Raw genomic sequence first — 17073 nt, 5'->3', positions numbered from 1 at the left:
CTAATCTGCTTTTTGCCACGACAGCTTCATACTTTCCAGAATTTCATAAAAATGGAATCAGCCAGTGTGTACTTTTGTGTCTGGCTTCTTTCACTCAACAGTGTTTTTGACATTCACCTCCAGTGCTATGCGGAACAATGGTTCACTCCTTTTCGTTGCTAAGTAGTATTCCATTGGGCCATTATATCACAATTTCTGCATTCACCTGTTATTGAATATTGGGGTTTCCCCAGGTAGGGGCTACTGTGAATAAAGCTGCTATGGATATGCACGCATTTTTGTGGACATGTTTCCATTTCTCTTGGGTAAATACCTTGGAGTGGAATTGCTGTGTCAGGGAGCAACCGTGTATGTTAACTTAATAAGGAACGGTCTGTTTTCCAAAATGGTTGTACCATTTACACTCCCACTGCTAGTTGCCACTTTTAAAAATCCCAATGCCCGGGTCATGTCGCAAGCCAATTAAATCAGACTCTCTGGGGAGAAGGACCCAGGCATCATCATTGCCCCTAGGTGATTCTAATGCACAGACAAGGTCTTGAAAGCCAGTGCTACAATCTCAGGTGCCTTGGGGCCAGCAACCAAGCAAAAGACACATTATATTCACCTGCACCATTTCCTGATGCCTCCTTGATAATGGAAAGAAGAGAAGAAAACATAGGCAAGCATCTAGTCTCGAGTCAGCTATGTTGGTCTTCCAGATTCTCCCCACCTTTCATGAGTTAGGAGAAGGCGGAAGGAATGTAAAATAATAAATATTGGGGCACCTGCGTGGTTCAGTCGGTTAAGCACCTGACTTCAGCTCAGGTCATGATCTCATGGTTCCTGAGTTCGAGCCCTACGTCAGGCTCTGTGCTGACGGCTCAGAGTCTGGAGCCTGCTTTGGGTTCTGTGTCTTCCTCTCTCTGTGCCCCTCCCCAGCTTACATTCTGTCTGTCTGTCTCTCTCTCCCTCTCAAAAATAAATAAAACATTAAACATAATAATAATAATAAATATTAGCAACTTTTTGACCACTTGATTTTGAGCTTGGCATTACAGTTGGGTCATCACTCTCAGTGCTCACAAGAGTCCTACAGGATAGGCCCTACTATAATCCCCACGATACAGATGAGCAAATGGAGCTCACAGAGGTAAAGCAACTTGCCCAAGATCACGCAACCAATTATCCACGCAGTCAGGATTTAAACTCAATATTCTGCCTCCAGGGCCAGAGAAGACTCAATGGGTCCCAAGGCATGAAACACACCCACCCCCCACAACCCTCAGTCCAACTATACCCGGGACAGCAGGAGAATTCTCCAAGCCTCCAACACAATTGTGAAGGAAAGCCGCAGGTGTGTTTATGAGAGAGTGGTAAAGGTGGTGTATAATATGACTGAAAGGTGGGGGTTAATTATGGGATTTGCTTTCCTTTCAAGCTTAAAGGACGGGATTTAAACCCCTTTGGGACAGGGGAGGAGACCAAGTCATTGCTGGTGCTCGGGACAGGGAAGAGCCAGGGTCTGGGAAGAGGGAAGGAGAGAGATAAAGAAGCAGGAGGTGAGTGGGAGCTGCCTGAAGGCTGAGGAGTGGGCAGTTTGCCTGCCCGGCTGCCTGGTCCTTTCATTTAACTCTTCTCTGGCCTGGGAACGGGTGAGGAGCACTTTGCTGGAAGGAGCCGCTCTCTTCAGCGGGGACGGCTATTTCAAAACAAGGAGCAAACCAGGAGTGAGAAAAGCATTTCTCAAAAATGTATCTGGGGATTAGGGAAACCGTGTGGGCTATGCAGGTACTCTGTATTATCACGGCAACTATTCCATAAATCTAAAACAACTCTAAAATTACAAGTTGCCTTTAAAGTGATAGATAAATGGGGCGCCTGGGTGGCTCAGTCAGTTGAGTGTCTGACTTCAGCTCAGGTGGTGATCTCAATGGTTCGTGAGTACGAGCCCACATCAGGCTTTCTGCTGTCAGTGCAGAGCCTGCTCCGGATCTTCTGTCGCCCTCTCTCTCTGCCCCTCCCCTGTTCGTGCTGGCGCTCCTCTCTCTCTCTCTCTCTCTCTCTCTCTCTCTCTCTCTCTCTCTCATTCTCTTCCCTTCTCACCTGCTTCCCACCCATGGGTCCAAGGGCAGGGCCAGAATCATGTAGAAGACCACTGGCCCTTAGCCAAGTTGGTTACCCTGCCCAGGCCTCAATTTGGGATCTATAAAATAGGACTACCAGGAGTCCAGCCCACATCACAGAACCGAGAAGATGAGTGGAAACGTTTTGTGTGTTGCAAAGATCTGTGTAAATCCAGATGATTCAATGTTCATAGCACGTCTGTTCATAATAGCCCCAAACTGGAAATCACCCAAATGGCAATCAACAGTGGCATGGATAAACAGGTTGTGGTTTATTCATGTGCTGGAATACAACACAGCAATCAAGAAGAATGAACCGCTACAGTGTGCACGCACACAGATGAGCCTCCCAGACCTAATGGTGAGTGAAATAAGTCAGGAGCAAGAGTCAACATACTGTAGGAGTCAATTCGTATGCAGTTCAAACAGAGGCAAGTAATCTGGGATGGTGCAAGTAAGACTAGAAATTACCTTTGAGGGATACTGACTTGGAGGGGCGCATAAGGGCACTTCTGGGTGCTGGAAATGTTCTGGATCTTGATCTGGTTCATATATAGGTACAGACTTATCAATGTATACTTGATGGTACATAACTTATACCTCAGCTAGAAAATGTAAATGACTAAAATTACTATGTGGAGTCAGTCTCTGTTGGAAGGTAAGAGGGCTTTTGGAGGGAAATTATGAACCCATTTGCTACTCCTTCTTTCCTGCTCTCACACCCTCCCCTCACCACCCCCCTCCATAGCCTCTCTCTAAATGGGAACTTCTTGTCCCTCAACATTCCTTGATTCTATTCCTTTACTCCTTCATTGGAACCCCTACCTCTAGAATAGTGGGGTCAGGCACCATTCTAGAAACTTGAGGGTGCAACCTAACTCTCAGCCCTCCTTTGTGCAGTAAACAGGTATTTAACATATACTTTGAGGCCCCTCCTCTACCAACACTAAGCATTTTCTCTCAAGCAGGTCCAAGTGGTAAAGAGCTGGCAAAGAATATCTGGAATAGATAACCCTTCTCCACCTGTGGTTCAAGAAAGGAGAAAGCTGTCTACTAGGTGCTGGTATCCATTTATTCCTCTACAACAGAGCTCACATAGCTGGAAGGCAGCAGGGGTAGAGTTGAAACCCAGGTATGTCTGACTCCTACATCTCTGCCCTTCCCAACGCTCTCACAGCCCCCCAGGAGCCAGATCCACCGTGCCTTCTCTCTGGGCATCTGTACAGTCAGCCTCCAAGGTGGCCCCCACTGATTCTTGCCTCCAAGTATTCGTGTCTTTATATCGCTCCCCCCCCCCCCCACAATGAAGATGACCTATGCAACCAACAGGATATTGTACAAATAACAGTATTTGTCTTCCAAGGCTAGGATATAAAAGACACTGTGACTTCCACCTTGCTCTGCCTTGAATTACCCACTTTGTGGAAGCCAGCCGCCATGTTGTAAGGACACTCAAGCAGCCTAGGGAGAGTGCCATGTGGTGAGAAATTGAGACCTCCTGCCAACAGCCAGCCCCAAATTGCCAGCCACATGAATGAACCACCTTGGAAGCAGCTCCTCTAGCCTCAGTCGGACTTTCAGATAACTGCGGCCCTAGCTGACATCTTGACTGCCACCCCATGAGAGACTCCAGGCCAGAATCAGCCAGCCAAGCCACTCCAAACTTTCTGACCCATGGAAGCTGTATGAGATAATAAATGTTTGTTGCTGCTTTAAGCTACTAGATTTGGGGGCTGTTTGTTATATCATATTGCTTCATATAAATAATATAGCCCCTCTCAGCTCAGAGCCATGGGTTCATGCTGCAGGAACAGTCCGGAAGGTGGCATGTTAAGGGGTCCAGAATGATCCACTCACCAGAGGGGTAGCCAGCACGGGCTGAATTTGAGAGGACCGGAGAGGACACACATCAACAAGAAATCCCCAGCATGTGCGAGAAGGACCGTGAAATAAGAAATCAGGCAAAGCAGAAATCCTGGCACCTTCCTACCTAGAAATTTCTTACACACTCCATCTATCTCAGTAAATGGAACCACGTGGCCAGTTACTCTGGCCAAAAACCTGGGTGTCATCCTTGAGCCCATTCTCTCTCACATACCCAACATCTCATCCATCAGCCAAGCTCTGGGCTCTACCCCAGAATGTATCCCAGACCTGGCCCCTTCTCACTGCTTTTCCTGCAAGCACCACGGCCTAAACCACCAGCCCCCTTCACCTGGCCAACATCCGCAGCCTGTTGACCCATCTCCCTACCCTACTCTTGTGCCTGTTCAAGGCCAGAGGAGTCTTCTCAGAATAGAGATCAGATCATGTGGCATGTGCTCAGAACACTCCAGGGCTACTATTCTCCAACAAGGCATGGCCTTCTTTCAAGCATAATAAGCTCATCTCACCTCAGGGCCTTTGCACTTGCTCGTTCAATCTTCCAGATCATCATGTAACATCATCATTTGGGTCTCACCTCATGCAATACTTCCTCTGAATTTTCCGGGGCCACACTAACATAATCACTCTCTAACCCACTGCTTTAGCTCATTTCCTTCATAACATGTTTACCTATTTACTGCCTGTCTCCCCCAGAAAAGTGTCAGTCCCATAAGGGCAAACACCTTATCTATCTTATTCACTTCAAAACCAGTGTCTGTCTCTTGATGTCAGCTCAGGTCATGATCTCACAGTCACGAGATTGAGCCCCACATCAGGCTCCATGCTGTGTGTCAAGCCTGCTTGGGATTGTCTCTCTCTCTCCCTCTCTCTCTGCCCCTCCCCCACTCATAGTTGGTCTGTCTCTCTCTCTCTCCCCCCCCAGAATAAATAAATAAACATTTTAAAAAAACAGTGTCTTAAAATAAATGTGTTTCTTACAAAAAAAAAAAACAGTGTCATATGGAAAGAGTTCAATAAACATTTGTTTAATGAATCCTGTCTAGAGGTAAGGGGGTGGATGAAATGACCTCCAAGTTGATCTGGCTGTAAAATCCAGAGGACAGAGCTCTGCTGTGTGCTCTGGGGCTCACATCGCCCTTCCCAGCAGAGGAAAAGGCAGGGCGGTAGTAAGAGCTGTGGTTTTAGGGGAAAGACTTGCCAGCTGGGTGGAGCTCACACCACCGGTGGGTCCCATTTCCTACAGAGGAAAATCCTCCAAAAAGCTCCTTCTGTCTGCCTGGCCACTGCCCTGCCGGGCCACCTCTACCCTCTCAGTTGTCGTCCTTGGCTGGGCAGAGCAGGACTGCCGCAGCCTGGTGGATTCTGAGCTTCCAGTATTTTCAAGAATTACCAGGCAGGCTACACCCCCCAGAAGTCATCTTTGGCATCCCTCTGTCACCCCACAGGAGGCTGCTGCATAATAGGGAACCCTCTTCTGTCACACCTCCGGACCTCTTTCAGCCCCTGTTCACCCAGACTCAGACCCTTCATTGCCAGTATGTTCGTCCCCTTATCCTAGTTGAAGGAATCCGCTGCCATAAGAGATGGAAAGCAAAGACGGAGGGGCAGGTAAGGATTAAGGAACGTCAGCAAGATCGGATATTTAGAAGGAAGCACAAAGGTCCAGGGACAAAGATGGGTGACGAGTTACACTGTGAGACCTTGGCAAAGTCATCCAACCTCTGGATGCCTCAGTTTGCTTATGTGTAAAACAAGGAGATCTTTCAGCCTGCTTTATGCGGTGATGGAATTAAAAGAATAAAATCGGACAATGCACTGAAGTGCTTTCTAAAGCCTGAAGCACTGTACAAACATCCATTGTTATTAAGAGAAGCAGGTGCAGAAAGCAGGAGAGAAAGGGAGTAGACAGGGAGGAGGGAGGAAACAAAGGTTCTGGAGTTAAGGGTGGAAAAGCTCTGCTCTGGACGAAGAGAACAAGGAGGGAGATGGAGGGAGGAGCAGAAACCCACTGCCCCCACCTGAAGAAGGCAAGGCTGGGAGAGTCAGAAAAGCAGAAGGCACCTGGAGGGGCAGGACCGTCCACCTGTGCCCATTGCGAGCCGGGCCGTTGGCACCTCTGCTACGAGGGCACTCCCCCTCCCCCACCCCCACCCCCGGAGTTCACACACAGATGGGGAGATGCCCCCAGCAAGGCCATGTACCCTGCTTGAGCAAGGTCACTCCGGAAGAAGTGGATTCCCTTGCAGACCTGCCTGCTCCAGGGGCACCCTTCCCCAAAACAACAGTTGGCTCTTGGAGCTACCAACTGATAATAATCAATTACTCTGCTCTTGAGCACCTGCCTTATGTCAGGCACTGGACTGCGCGCTTCACACGCATTATCCCATCTTATCCTCATAATAACCTTTTCTTACCCCATACCCTTGAGAATAAAACAGAGGCTCCGGGAGGTTAGATGCCTTGCCCAAGGTCACTCAGTAAATAAAGAAGCAGAGCACGAGATGTACTGGATCCTGGGCCTCAACTGCCCAGTACTTCTTTTTGAGACATCCTCCCTCCTGCTTCCATTCAAGGAACTCCTTCCTGAAAGATCAGGTGTGAACGGCAAAGGTGGGGTGAGAGGGCAGGGAGGATGTAAGTAATGATGGAGGACAATGCAGAGATGGGCTGTGTAACGGGTAAGGCAGGGCATTTCCACCTCCAGAGAGCTGAGCCCATCTGACAGAACAGCTGCTCTCCCAAGTATTCCATCATAATCCATTACTCCAAGAAGCCAACTCGTGATCCATCACTCCTCGGTCCAGGCCCGAGAGGATGCAGCAGGGCTCCAGCCAACCTGGCCAACCAGGACCCAGCAGTCCCTCTGACCTTCTTGCCTCAGTTTTCCTCTCCCACCAAGACCAGCCCTGAAACACTGATGGGGAAACTGAGGGCCAAAGTGCCACCTGGCCAATAAAGAGAGTGGGATAGTCTCGCAGGAGATTCCAGGCCCAGGGAAACCCTGACCTCCAACCTCATCCCCACTTCTACCTACCCCGTTTTCCCGCCCTCGGGCTCTTTTGACTGTGGCCCCCATCCCGAGTTTTTCCAGATTGCCCCAATTAGGCCAACCAGGGCTCTGCGCGGCCCATGGGATAACTGAAACGCGTCGTCCTCCTCCTCCCCCTCCACTCCCACAAGCACACCCCCCCCCCAACCAAGGGAAATGCCTTCAGAAGCCCCTCCCTCGGAGCTTGGTCCCCGCCAGCCACGTTCAGGAGCTGCGGAGACCCCGCGCGCGGCCCCCATCCAGAGCCCCCTCCCCCTCCCCCGCCCCCCTCCCGCCAGTCCCGGCCCTCGCCTTCACCTTGACCCGGGCCGCTCCCGGCCCCAAAGCTTAGCATAAACAAAGAGCAGGGCAGGGGACGACCCGCGCACCGCCCCCGGCCCGCCGGCGCCCCGGGCGCCCCCCGTGCCCCCGCTCCCGTCCCAGAACCCGAACCAGTCCCGTCCCCGAGCCCCCCGCAGATCCAGGCGGCCCGCGGCCCCTTACCTTGGCCTGGCATTTCCGATGACAGGAGAAGCTGCAGACTGTGAGAGGGCGAGACACAGAAAGAAAGTTTAGCCGCGAGGTATGAAATGGAAACTCCGGCGAATCTCCTCCCACCCCCGCCCGCACTCCGCGCTTGGGAGGGAAGGAGGGAAGGAGGGAAGGAGGGAAGGAGGGACGGAGGGAAGGAGGGAAGGAGGGACGCAGGGAGGAGGCGGCGGAGGGGGGCCGCTGCCGCAGCTCCCCGGGGCCCGCGGGGTGGGAACGCCGGGGACTGCGGACCCTCCGGCCGGGAGGCACCGAGCCCCCATCACCAGAGCCCCTGGGGCAGGCCTGCGAAGGTGGGAGGAACAGGAGGAGGGGAGGGGGGGACAGACTCCCCCGCTGGATCCCTGCCAGGGGCAGAGGTGGCCCGGACCCAGGCCCCATGCCAGCCGCGCCAAGGAATAACGGGGGCCTTCTCCCCTTACACACACACACACACACACACACACACACACACACACACACGTGCGCGCGCGCGCTCCAGGAAGGCAGTCGGCACCCCAGGAACCACAATAGCACTCACTCTCCCCCAGAGAGGGACACACGGACCCGATTTACAGTCCAGGAGAAGACCGGTGCACACATACATTCGCATTTACACCCATACACACACAGACTCACCCATAACCACTTATACCCGTACACTCAGCCAGACTTGCAAACATAACCATATGTACACATATAGCCTCACACACACTCACACTCATGCCCAAGGGAAACCTCTGACTCAGGGACACCAACACACAGCCTGACACGGACGTGTAGACACAGACATATGGACAGATGCTCATACAGGCTCACAAACTTCTTGTCCATCATTTGAAACATACACACACACACACACACACACACACACACACACACACACACACACACACACACACAGGACTTAATTCTGCCCTCCCACTACCAGAAGCTGGAATCAAATTTCCTCTGGGGTTCCCTCCGTCTGGAATGTCCCAGCCCTGCCTGCCCCACCCACAGGGCCCTTCACCCTGGGATTTGCTGGTCCCCTCCCACCAAGTCCCACAGATGGAGTGAGGGGTCTCCTGAGCTGAGCTCCTACACGGACTTGACCTTATTTGCTACCCACGACCTGCTGAGACAGTGGGTTAGCAGCACTGGTTAGAGAACAGGGGTCGGGGAGGCAGGGGAGCTGCTGCAACCCCAAATCCTTGGTAGCCACAGCCAACTGCCCTGACCTCTTGGATCCACTAGGATCCAAGGATTAGTTCCTCTAATCCTTTTCTGTCTTTGAGCCAACTTGATTCTCAGCAGAATGCAAAAGGGGAGACTGAGGCACAGAGGAAGGCCCAGAGTTGCCAAAAGAGGCTCTGGGGCTCTCCATACCAAGGCTTCTGATTGGTCCGTGGGAGTGGAAGTCCAGAGGCACAATGGGTGGAGCCTAGGATTCAACCTTGGCTATTGGCCCTCCTCACCTGGGACCTTGTTCTCCCAGAACCTAGTCCTGGCCCCAGCTCAGGCATGTGACTCAGCTGCTGCTGCACAAGGCTTTCCTGACCCCACCAGCCACCCAGCCCAGCTCAGGGACTTCTCCGCCCCTGGCCACACCAAGACGTATCCACCCCTGGCCACCCAAAACAAGTCATGCCCATCTGCTAGCCTTTCTGCTTCTCTGTCTCCCCACTCTCACTACCCCAGCGTGGCAACTCCCCTTCAGACTCCCCAGCCCCACCTCCACACCTTCTTTTCTGGCCTCAGAATATGGAATTGAGAAAGCCTCAGGCTGAGTGTGGCCTGAGCTCTGAAGGCCTTTCCAGCCAGACCGGCCCCCCACTGGGCCACTACCTCCAGCCTGAAGGAGCTTTCCCCTTCCTCTGCTAATCAAATCCCAGGCCTTCAGGAAAAAGTCCTGGGCCCCTCATCTGGAGGCCTCCCTCACTGTTCCCTACCTCCTTGCAGGTATCACCAGAGAGAGCATGTTTCCCATCACCTCCTTGGTTCCTACAGCTGTGGGCTCCTTCAAAGGAAGGATCTCTCTCTCTCTCTCTCTCTCTCTCTCTTTCTCCCTCCCTCTCTCTCTCTCTCTCTCTCTCTCTCTCTCTCTCACACACACACACACACACACACACACACACACACACACTACACAGTGCCTGGTATACAGTAGAGGTTTAACAAATGATTGATGAGTTGGACCTGACTGAAGATCTCCCCTGGAATCTATGTACACCCCCATTTAATCATTCCCACCCCACTCTCAGCCTTTCCCTGAGCCATACTCTGCCCCCAACAGTTAACTATCCATTAAAATGGATCCCTAAGTATCCAATCTGGGCCTCCTGATCCCAGTCTAGATACCAACAGCCAGGATTCCATCTCCCTCCAGTATCATACTGCATACCTGACAGTTCACAGAATGCACCAAACTCTTGCCTGCCTCAGGACCTTTGCACTTGCTGTTCTGGCTGCCTGGAACACTCTCCCTCACCCCAGCCGTCTATTGTTCCCCAAGCCAAATCCTTCTCCTACTTCTAGAATCCACCGAAAGCCATCTATCTCCCCAAAGAGGCTTTTCTGACCACCCAAATTACATTAGGTACTTCCAATATTCTTTCTCAGTGGTACCCTGATAATTTCCTTCTTAATACAGTTCACAGTCTGAAGTCAACGTGGGCAATTCCTGCTCATTTATGAATAGTGCATCTCCCTACACTAGACTCACCAGGACAAGGAGCATGCCTGTCTCATTCGCACCATATCCCCAGTAGCTAGAACGGTATCTGCTCCAGCCCACAACAGCAAACAGCAGCTTTGTGCAAATTAGAAAAAGGCTTACCCTCTGAGCAAACCAACCCCTTGGACACACAGCTGAGTAGAGTATCTTTGTGGAAATGGCAAGGAGGTGCCCCCTCTCCAGGCAGACCCCACTCTGTACCTGAGTGTGTGGTTTGGAGAGCAAAGAGTGGCTGCTTCCAGGGCTCCCTCGGGTAGGCGCCCTTGGCAATGAACAGCCTGCATGACCATACAGGGCAGCCCCGCCTATCACACAGTGGGCAGACACTCCACAAATGCCCTTGAATGGAGGGCAGATGGAGAAATCATCGGGCAACTGCAGTACAGTGTTCTGAGGGCTCCCTGCGTGCTGGAATGCAGAGAACTTGCCCTTGAAAGCTCTACAGTGGGGAGCAAGGGAAGACCTCCCCCAACCCCCCAGAGCCCAGAAGACAAAAGCTCGGCAAACTCAACTCAAGTGGCAGGTTCCAAGCAGCTCTGCTGAGAGCTTTTGACACCTTAGGAGCACCTGCCCACCACTCCCCAAGGAGGCCCTCTTGCCCTGAGTGCCCTCCAGGGACTGTGCACTCACAAATTTGTCACCCCTTCTCAGCAACCCCCCACACACCCGGGGCAGTATTTCCTACTCTGACTTGCACATCCCCTCTGCTGTAATTTGAAACTTGAGCATGACATTCTGCTGGCTTCTCACTTCCCAGATCAATGGCACCTCCCGGAACCCTCTCCCACAACGAACAGGGCTGCTTTATACACCCAACTGAATATCATCGAAAGGCTGCTGTGTGACCTCTGGGGCTCAGTCATCAAAGGCACTGTGGCTTCAGCCCTGGTCTCTTGGATCACTTGCTGGGGCAGAAGCGAGTCCCGATGCCACGAGGCGGTATAGACAGGGCCACGCGAGGAACGGCCGCGGCCCCCTGCCACCGGCCTGCGCCCATTTGTCAGGCACAGGCCCGGGCCACCTGGCAAGTGGATCCTCCAGGCCCTGTCTGTCAGGCCCTCCGATGACTACCGCCCTGGCCGCAGCTTCATGAGGGACCCAGGGTCCAAACCACCCAGCTAAGTCACACGGGAACCCCTGACCCTCAGAAACTCTGTGACATAATAATTGCATATTTATTGTAAATTGCTAAGTCGGGGGATGATGTGTTAAGTAGCTACAGATAAACAACACAGAAACCAGGGCACAGGATCCCTCAGAAAGCAAGAGGCTAAAGGCTGTTGCTGGGAATTGAGGCCAGAGGCCATCTTCTCAGTCCTGCCTTGCGTCCTGGGACCAGCATGCTCCTCCCCGTAACCCCTTCTCCCCTCTCCTTACCCTACAATACGATTAGTCATCCTGTCCCAGAAAGTAACTCCAAAGAGGCAGTTGGGTCACCCTTTTCCTGCCAGCCCCCCACCACTGCACCAGTTCGGGCCAATTATCCTTCCCTGGGCCCCGTCTCCCCTCCAGCCTTGTCCCCCTTCAATCCACAGAACCACAGGCCATTCTCAAGTGCAAACCAATCGCATTTATACTCCTTCTTAGAAACACCTGGTCCAGCACCTCAGCACGCTTATAAGGCCCCGCACAGGCAGGTCTTGTCTTGGCCTCCAGCCACTGCCCCAAAAGAGATCTGTTGCTGCCACAGTGAACTCCCCCAAAGGACATTGAGGCTAGTAGGCCTGAAATGGTGAACTCATATACATCCTCTGAGGCCCAGTTCAAAACGCCCCTCCCTAGATGATCAGGCACTCAAAGCCTCCTCCTCTGTGCTCCCAGGCAGGTCCTGTTCAACTTGGCAGCTTGGTATCCTGCCCCTTCTCCTAGCACAGGGTCTGACATACAGATGGGGCTCAACACACGTGGAGTACACTTAAAACTGGAAAAATTCTCCCCAGCCCAAACCACTGGGACTGGGGCTGATGTTCCGGGGCAATGAAACAGACACAAGAGAGGGTAGGTGAGCCCTACTTTTCAGCTCAGCTCCTGCTGGGAAAGGGCAAATAGGGACCGTGGTCAGTGCTTTCCGGGTGTGTCAGTACAAATACTACCTACGATCCAACCTGGTCCAGCTCTCCATCTACCCACTTACCTACCTGGCTGCGTGTAGACTGGCTCTCAGCTCAGATGTAGGTCATGCTCTGTGACCTGGGACAAGTTACTTAACCACTCTGAGCCTTAATTTCCTCATCTATAAAATGGGGGCAATAACCGTATCTACTTTACAGGGTTGTTATGGGAATTAACTGACTCCCTATATGTGGGCGACCCACAGCATAGCAGCTTTTCATCCCTGCTGTTATTATACTGGAGAGCCCCCAACTCCTAGTCAGGAGGCCCGGCTTCCGGTCCCAACTGCCATCATATAGTTGTGTGACGTGAGGCAAGTAAGTCATTCCCACTCTCTGGTCCCCACCACGCCCTGCTGACTCACACTCATTTGCCTACATTACCCCTGAAGTTCCCTACGTCACTGAGCCCTGGAACAGATGGTCCTCAAGCCCTCTTCCAGCTGTGACAGTCTGGGTTACCCACCGGTCTCCCCACCAGTCACCACCTGTCTCTTCCTCCCTCCAGCGAACATCGAAGAAAGCGGGGGAAGCCCAGGTTCCAACCCTGCGCACATCCCACACACTGGAGGAAACACCCAGCCTGTGATTGACATGGATGCCCACTCCACACTGTACCACACCTCACTGAGGGTCAAGGGCAGGAATACGCCACCCTTCCCGGCCTGATGTCCTCTACGCTTGAGTCCTTCCCAGATGCACATCTCAGGATCAACCCCACCTGAGCGAACCGTGGCCCTCCCCAGCTCCCACAGAAGACAGTGGCCTCTGAAGCCAGTGACTCTGCAAGATGAAGCCCCCTGGGGAGTGATCCCATCAAACCAAAGCTCCGTGCAGCCCCGAGAGTCCCATCTCTGCCCATGGGTGTCAACAGTGACCCCCACACAGCAGGGCACCTCCCCTGCCTTCCAGGCTCCTGATACACCAGCTGGTGGCCTAAGAGGGAGCTGAGAGCCCCATAGTGTAGAGGGGTCCATAGGTTACCTTCTGGGGTGGAAAAATGCACCCCCAACCCCAGCCCTCAGCCAGCTCCCGCCTCACTGGCTCACTGGGCTGCCAGGACTCTGTCCTGAGGTGGCTTCCTGCCTCTCAGGAACACAGGAAGCCAACATTGTTGGGATCTAAATGGCCTTTTCCTCCTGGCCTCGGCTTGGAAAATGAGCACATAGCCTCAGTGTGCACCTGACCCCAGCAATAACCGCCCACACCCCCAGTGGGCCTCAGCTTCTTCCCCAGCTGACAGAGTGACTAGCCCAGCCACCCACCTGCCCACCCAGCCTAACAGCCCTTCCCTGCTCTGCTGATCTCCATGGCCTTGGGCAGGCCATGGTACTCAAACAGTTGTTCAACATTATTCTAGTTGTTTCTATGAAGGGGTTTTTTTATGGATAAGAGTAACATTTAAATCAGGAGACTTTGAGTAAAGCACATTAACTTCCATAATGTGGGTGGGCCTCATCCAATCAGTTGAAGGCCTGAATAAAACAAAGACCTCCCCAAGCAGGAAGAAATTCTGCCAACAGACTAGTTTAGAACTTGAACTGCAATTCCCTGGGTCTCCAGCCTGATGACCTACTCTGCAGATTTTGGACTTGCCAAGTCTCTGTAACTGCATGAGCCAATTTCTTAAAACAAATTACCTACCTATCTCTATCCATCCATCAACTACCTACCTACCCATCCATCCATCTATACACACATCCTGTTGGTTCTGTTTCTCTGGAGAACCCCAACTAATGCAAGGGATGGTCAGAGGTACGGGCGCCATGAGACTTTGAAGTTGAGCGAGAAGAAACTTCTAGATCATCCCGTCCAGTGCTTTTGAAACTTTCATGCACATGGACTCCTATGATATTGGCTACCATCATGCGCATGGACTCCTTTGATATTGGTTACCATTCAGGAATGCTCATTCTGTACCAGGCTCTGTTCTGAGCCCTTTATGTGTACATATTATCTCATTTCATCCCCAAAGTAAGTCAAGGAGAGAGGTGTGTGATGTGTGTCATTTGAAAGGAGAGGTAACTGAGGCTCAGAGGGGTTATGCGACCTGCCTAAGTTCTCACTCGTAAGTGGCAGAGCTGGGATATGAATTCAGGATGCCTGGGCTAAGTACAAAACCACCATCCATTCTGCCTCCTGATATATTTAACTCCCACAACCAGAGCTTTTCTGATTCAAATGGGCAGGGGCTCCAGAGTCTCAGCCCCTCAAGCCTTCCCTTGGATTTCTCCTTTTTCCTACCTTCTCAGGCCCCTAAATTATCTCAAAAAAAAAAAAAATCCAGTTCCTTTGGAGAACAGTTTAGAACCTCTAATCCAGTCCAATCCCTCTTTTAGAGAAAGGGGAAAGTCAGGCCCAGAGAGGTTAAGTGTCTCACCCAAGCTCACACAGCCAGAGCATAGCAAGCCACGACAAGAACCTGGGGTCTTTCCACCCTACCAGGCTGCCTCCAATGATTCCAAAGAGGTCCTCAGAAACAGGGTGAAAGCTGTCATTGTCAGTGAAATAACAGAGGAGAACAAGCTCCCTGAAACAAGTTTTCCCCAAATCCAACCAGTAAGGGCTTCTGAGTAGGCCTGTCCCACTGAGAGGTGAATTGTCTTCCCTGGGTACATCCCACTCTGGGGAGGCAGCAGGCACCTCCCCTGCCTTCCAGGCTGGTCAGTGGCATTGAGAAAGGAGGTAGTCTAAAACTAGGCCCACACCGAGGCCCAGATGGCAATCCTTGGGCTCTGGAGCCGGCATTTTGGTCTCTCCTCTCAGCTTTCAGCCTAGCAGAAGGCTAGAGTCCTTTAGCAAGGCCCTAGACTCCCTAAAGCACTGCCCCCAAGGACCTGGGGGAAACCCACCATTTGACCTGAGGAACTCATAAACATCCCTCCAGACCCAGCCTCCTTCTGCCTTCCCTGATGAAGCCTAACAGGAAAATCTCTGCTAAGTCAGAGACAACCTTTCTCATACACCTCTGTGTCAGCTTGGCCACATGTTCTGTGATTGTCTCATGGCATGTCTGTCTTCCCAGGTCAGGGGCTGGGTTTCGGCACCAGTACCTGGTACAGAGTCCAGCCCAGAGGGCCCTTAGTTCACGACTGCCAGGTGGATGTCCTTGTGTGTGCAGGAGGTGAGGTGGCAACCTACACTGGGAGACTTATCTAGCCTTTACAGACTCCAACAGAGGAGTTTTCCAGGCCCTCCCACTGGCCGGGGCTCAGGGAACATTCTTGGTCCAGCCCCTTCTCTACAGTTGAGGAAACTGAGTCCTGAGTGGTGACGTGATCTATCTGAGGTCATACAGCCTGTGAGTGGCAGGGCCAGACAGAGTGCCTGGACCGCTAACAAAGGCCTGGGCCTCTTCTCCTCCCATTGTCTCATCCATCTGTCTCCCTCACAGGGAGCCTTAGTCCAGAACACTGGTATTCATTTTACAGCCACACACAGAACCTCAGTGTTCCTCGCAGTAACCACCCCCCCCAGAGACGCAGGACAGGGTTTATTACTAATCCCATGGTACACAGGAGGAAACAGGCTCAGGGAAGGAAAAGACTGGTGACAGTCTCACAGTGACCTCTCTGCGTGTATCAGTCATACTTATGCCCAAATGTCCTGCCACCTTCGTTCTTTGCCTGCATTGTCCATCTTTGAGTCTCCCCGTCCAGAACTAGACCCTAGGTTCCCTGACTCCTTTCCCCATCCCCATCATCAACCCCAACCCCTTCAGCCATAGTACATTAAACAGTGAAATGCGGAAGGCAGGGAGCAGAAGACTGGTCCAAGCTATAGAGCAGGTCAGCCAGAGGGAGACAGGACAAACGCCCCCATTTCTCTAGATCTAGGAAAGTGCCCTCACTTTCCATGCCTGCACTTGGAGTGCCCTCAGCACTGCAAGGAGACTGAATTCAGAGCCTTGATGTTCCATGCACCCCTCCACATTCATCACCCTCAGCCACTAATCCAGAGAATGACCATGTTGTGACCCCAGACTCGAAGACCAAAAAAGGAACCAGAGAGCACCACAAACCCTTCGGTTTGGGCTTGGTGAACAAAACATGACCTGGGTTTTAGTCCACAATCACCCCCTTAGCCGGGGAACAACCTGTACAACCATAGCTGGTGGCCGTGGATGGATGGGTGGGTGGGTGGATAAGGGGGTCTGTCCATCTTGTGCCACCTTCTGCTTCCAAAACACAGAGAGTTGGCCCACTCCTGTATCTCTCACCAGCAAGCCCAGTGGCTCCAACACCATCCCCAGGCCTGGTGACCCCAACCCTCTGCTGAGAATGCACATCGTAGTCTCCTGTAGAGCTGGGAGTCTTCAATCCTCCCTTGCTGGGCCCAGCCCCAGCCCTTCCATGGCCCAGTCCTGACACCTGGTGGTGCCTCTGGGCTGCAGTCCTGGCTTTCTTCCCACTTCTCAATAACTCATTCAGAGCTGCCAAACCAGCCTGGCAGCTCACTGGCCACCTGCCCTCCACTCTGGTTCACACTGGCAGGGCCAGGCTCCGAACCAGGTAAAACCCAGGTCTCACCTTGGCGGCCTTCCCTTCCCACAGGTTCACATCCCCTCCTCAACCCAGGCCTTCAAGCCAGGTCAACTGGGGAACTTAGGACTACAGACTATTACAGAATTTGCAGCCAGAGATGTGCCAAGGTCAGACATTGAGTGCCAGACTTCCTTCTACCCCACCCCTGTTCTGC

At 52.5% G+C, this 17073-nt stretch overlaps 1 protein-coding gene and 2 long non-coding RNA genes across 10 annotated transcripts in view; 2 read left to right on the top strand and 1 right to left on the bottom strand.

The window, feature by feature from the left end:
* The window catches only part of TNS1 (tensin 1), a 194769-nt gene that overhangs the window by 163649 nt on the left and 14047 nt on the right, over window positions 1–17073 (bottom strand). For 7 of the 8 annotated variants that reach the window (XM_053904966.1, XM_053904953.1, XM_053904952.1 and 4 more), the window contains one exon: window positions 7525–7562. In XM_053904966.1, the coding sequence (XP_053760941.1) occupies window positions 7525–7562 (38 nt within the window). Of the gene's footprint in view, window positions 1–7524; window positions 7563–10366; window positions 10387–17073 lie in introns of those variants that run through there. The other variant, XM_053904974.1, reaches the window with a different exon arrangement.
* On the top strand, window positions 2957–3821 carry LOC109265085 (uncharacterized). Its single transcript, XR_002079014.2, has 2 exons — window positions 2957–3237; window positions 3469–3821. It is a non-coding gene; the product is annotated as an uncharacterized LOC109265085 (long non-coding RNA).
* Window positions 7319–14361, top strand: LOC109265083 (uncharacterized). Its single transcript, XR_002079012.2, has 2 exons — window positions 7319–7603; window positions 12884–14361. It is a non-coding gene; the product is annotated as an uncharacterized LOC109265083 (long non-coding RNA).

This window comes from Panthera pardus, unplaced genomic scaffold (assembly GCF_024362965.1).
Source record: "Panthera pardus isolate Hobbes unplaced genomic scaffold, ASM2436296v1 HiC_scaffold_10, whole genome shotgun sequence".
NCBI classification, from domain to species: domain Eukaryota; kingdom Metazoa; phylum Chordata; class Mammalia; order Carnivora; family Felidae; genus Panthera; species Panthera pardus.
Note: the sequence above shows the minus strand (reverse complement) of the source record. Positions and strands in the feature narration are given on the sequence as shown.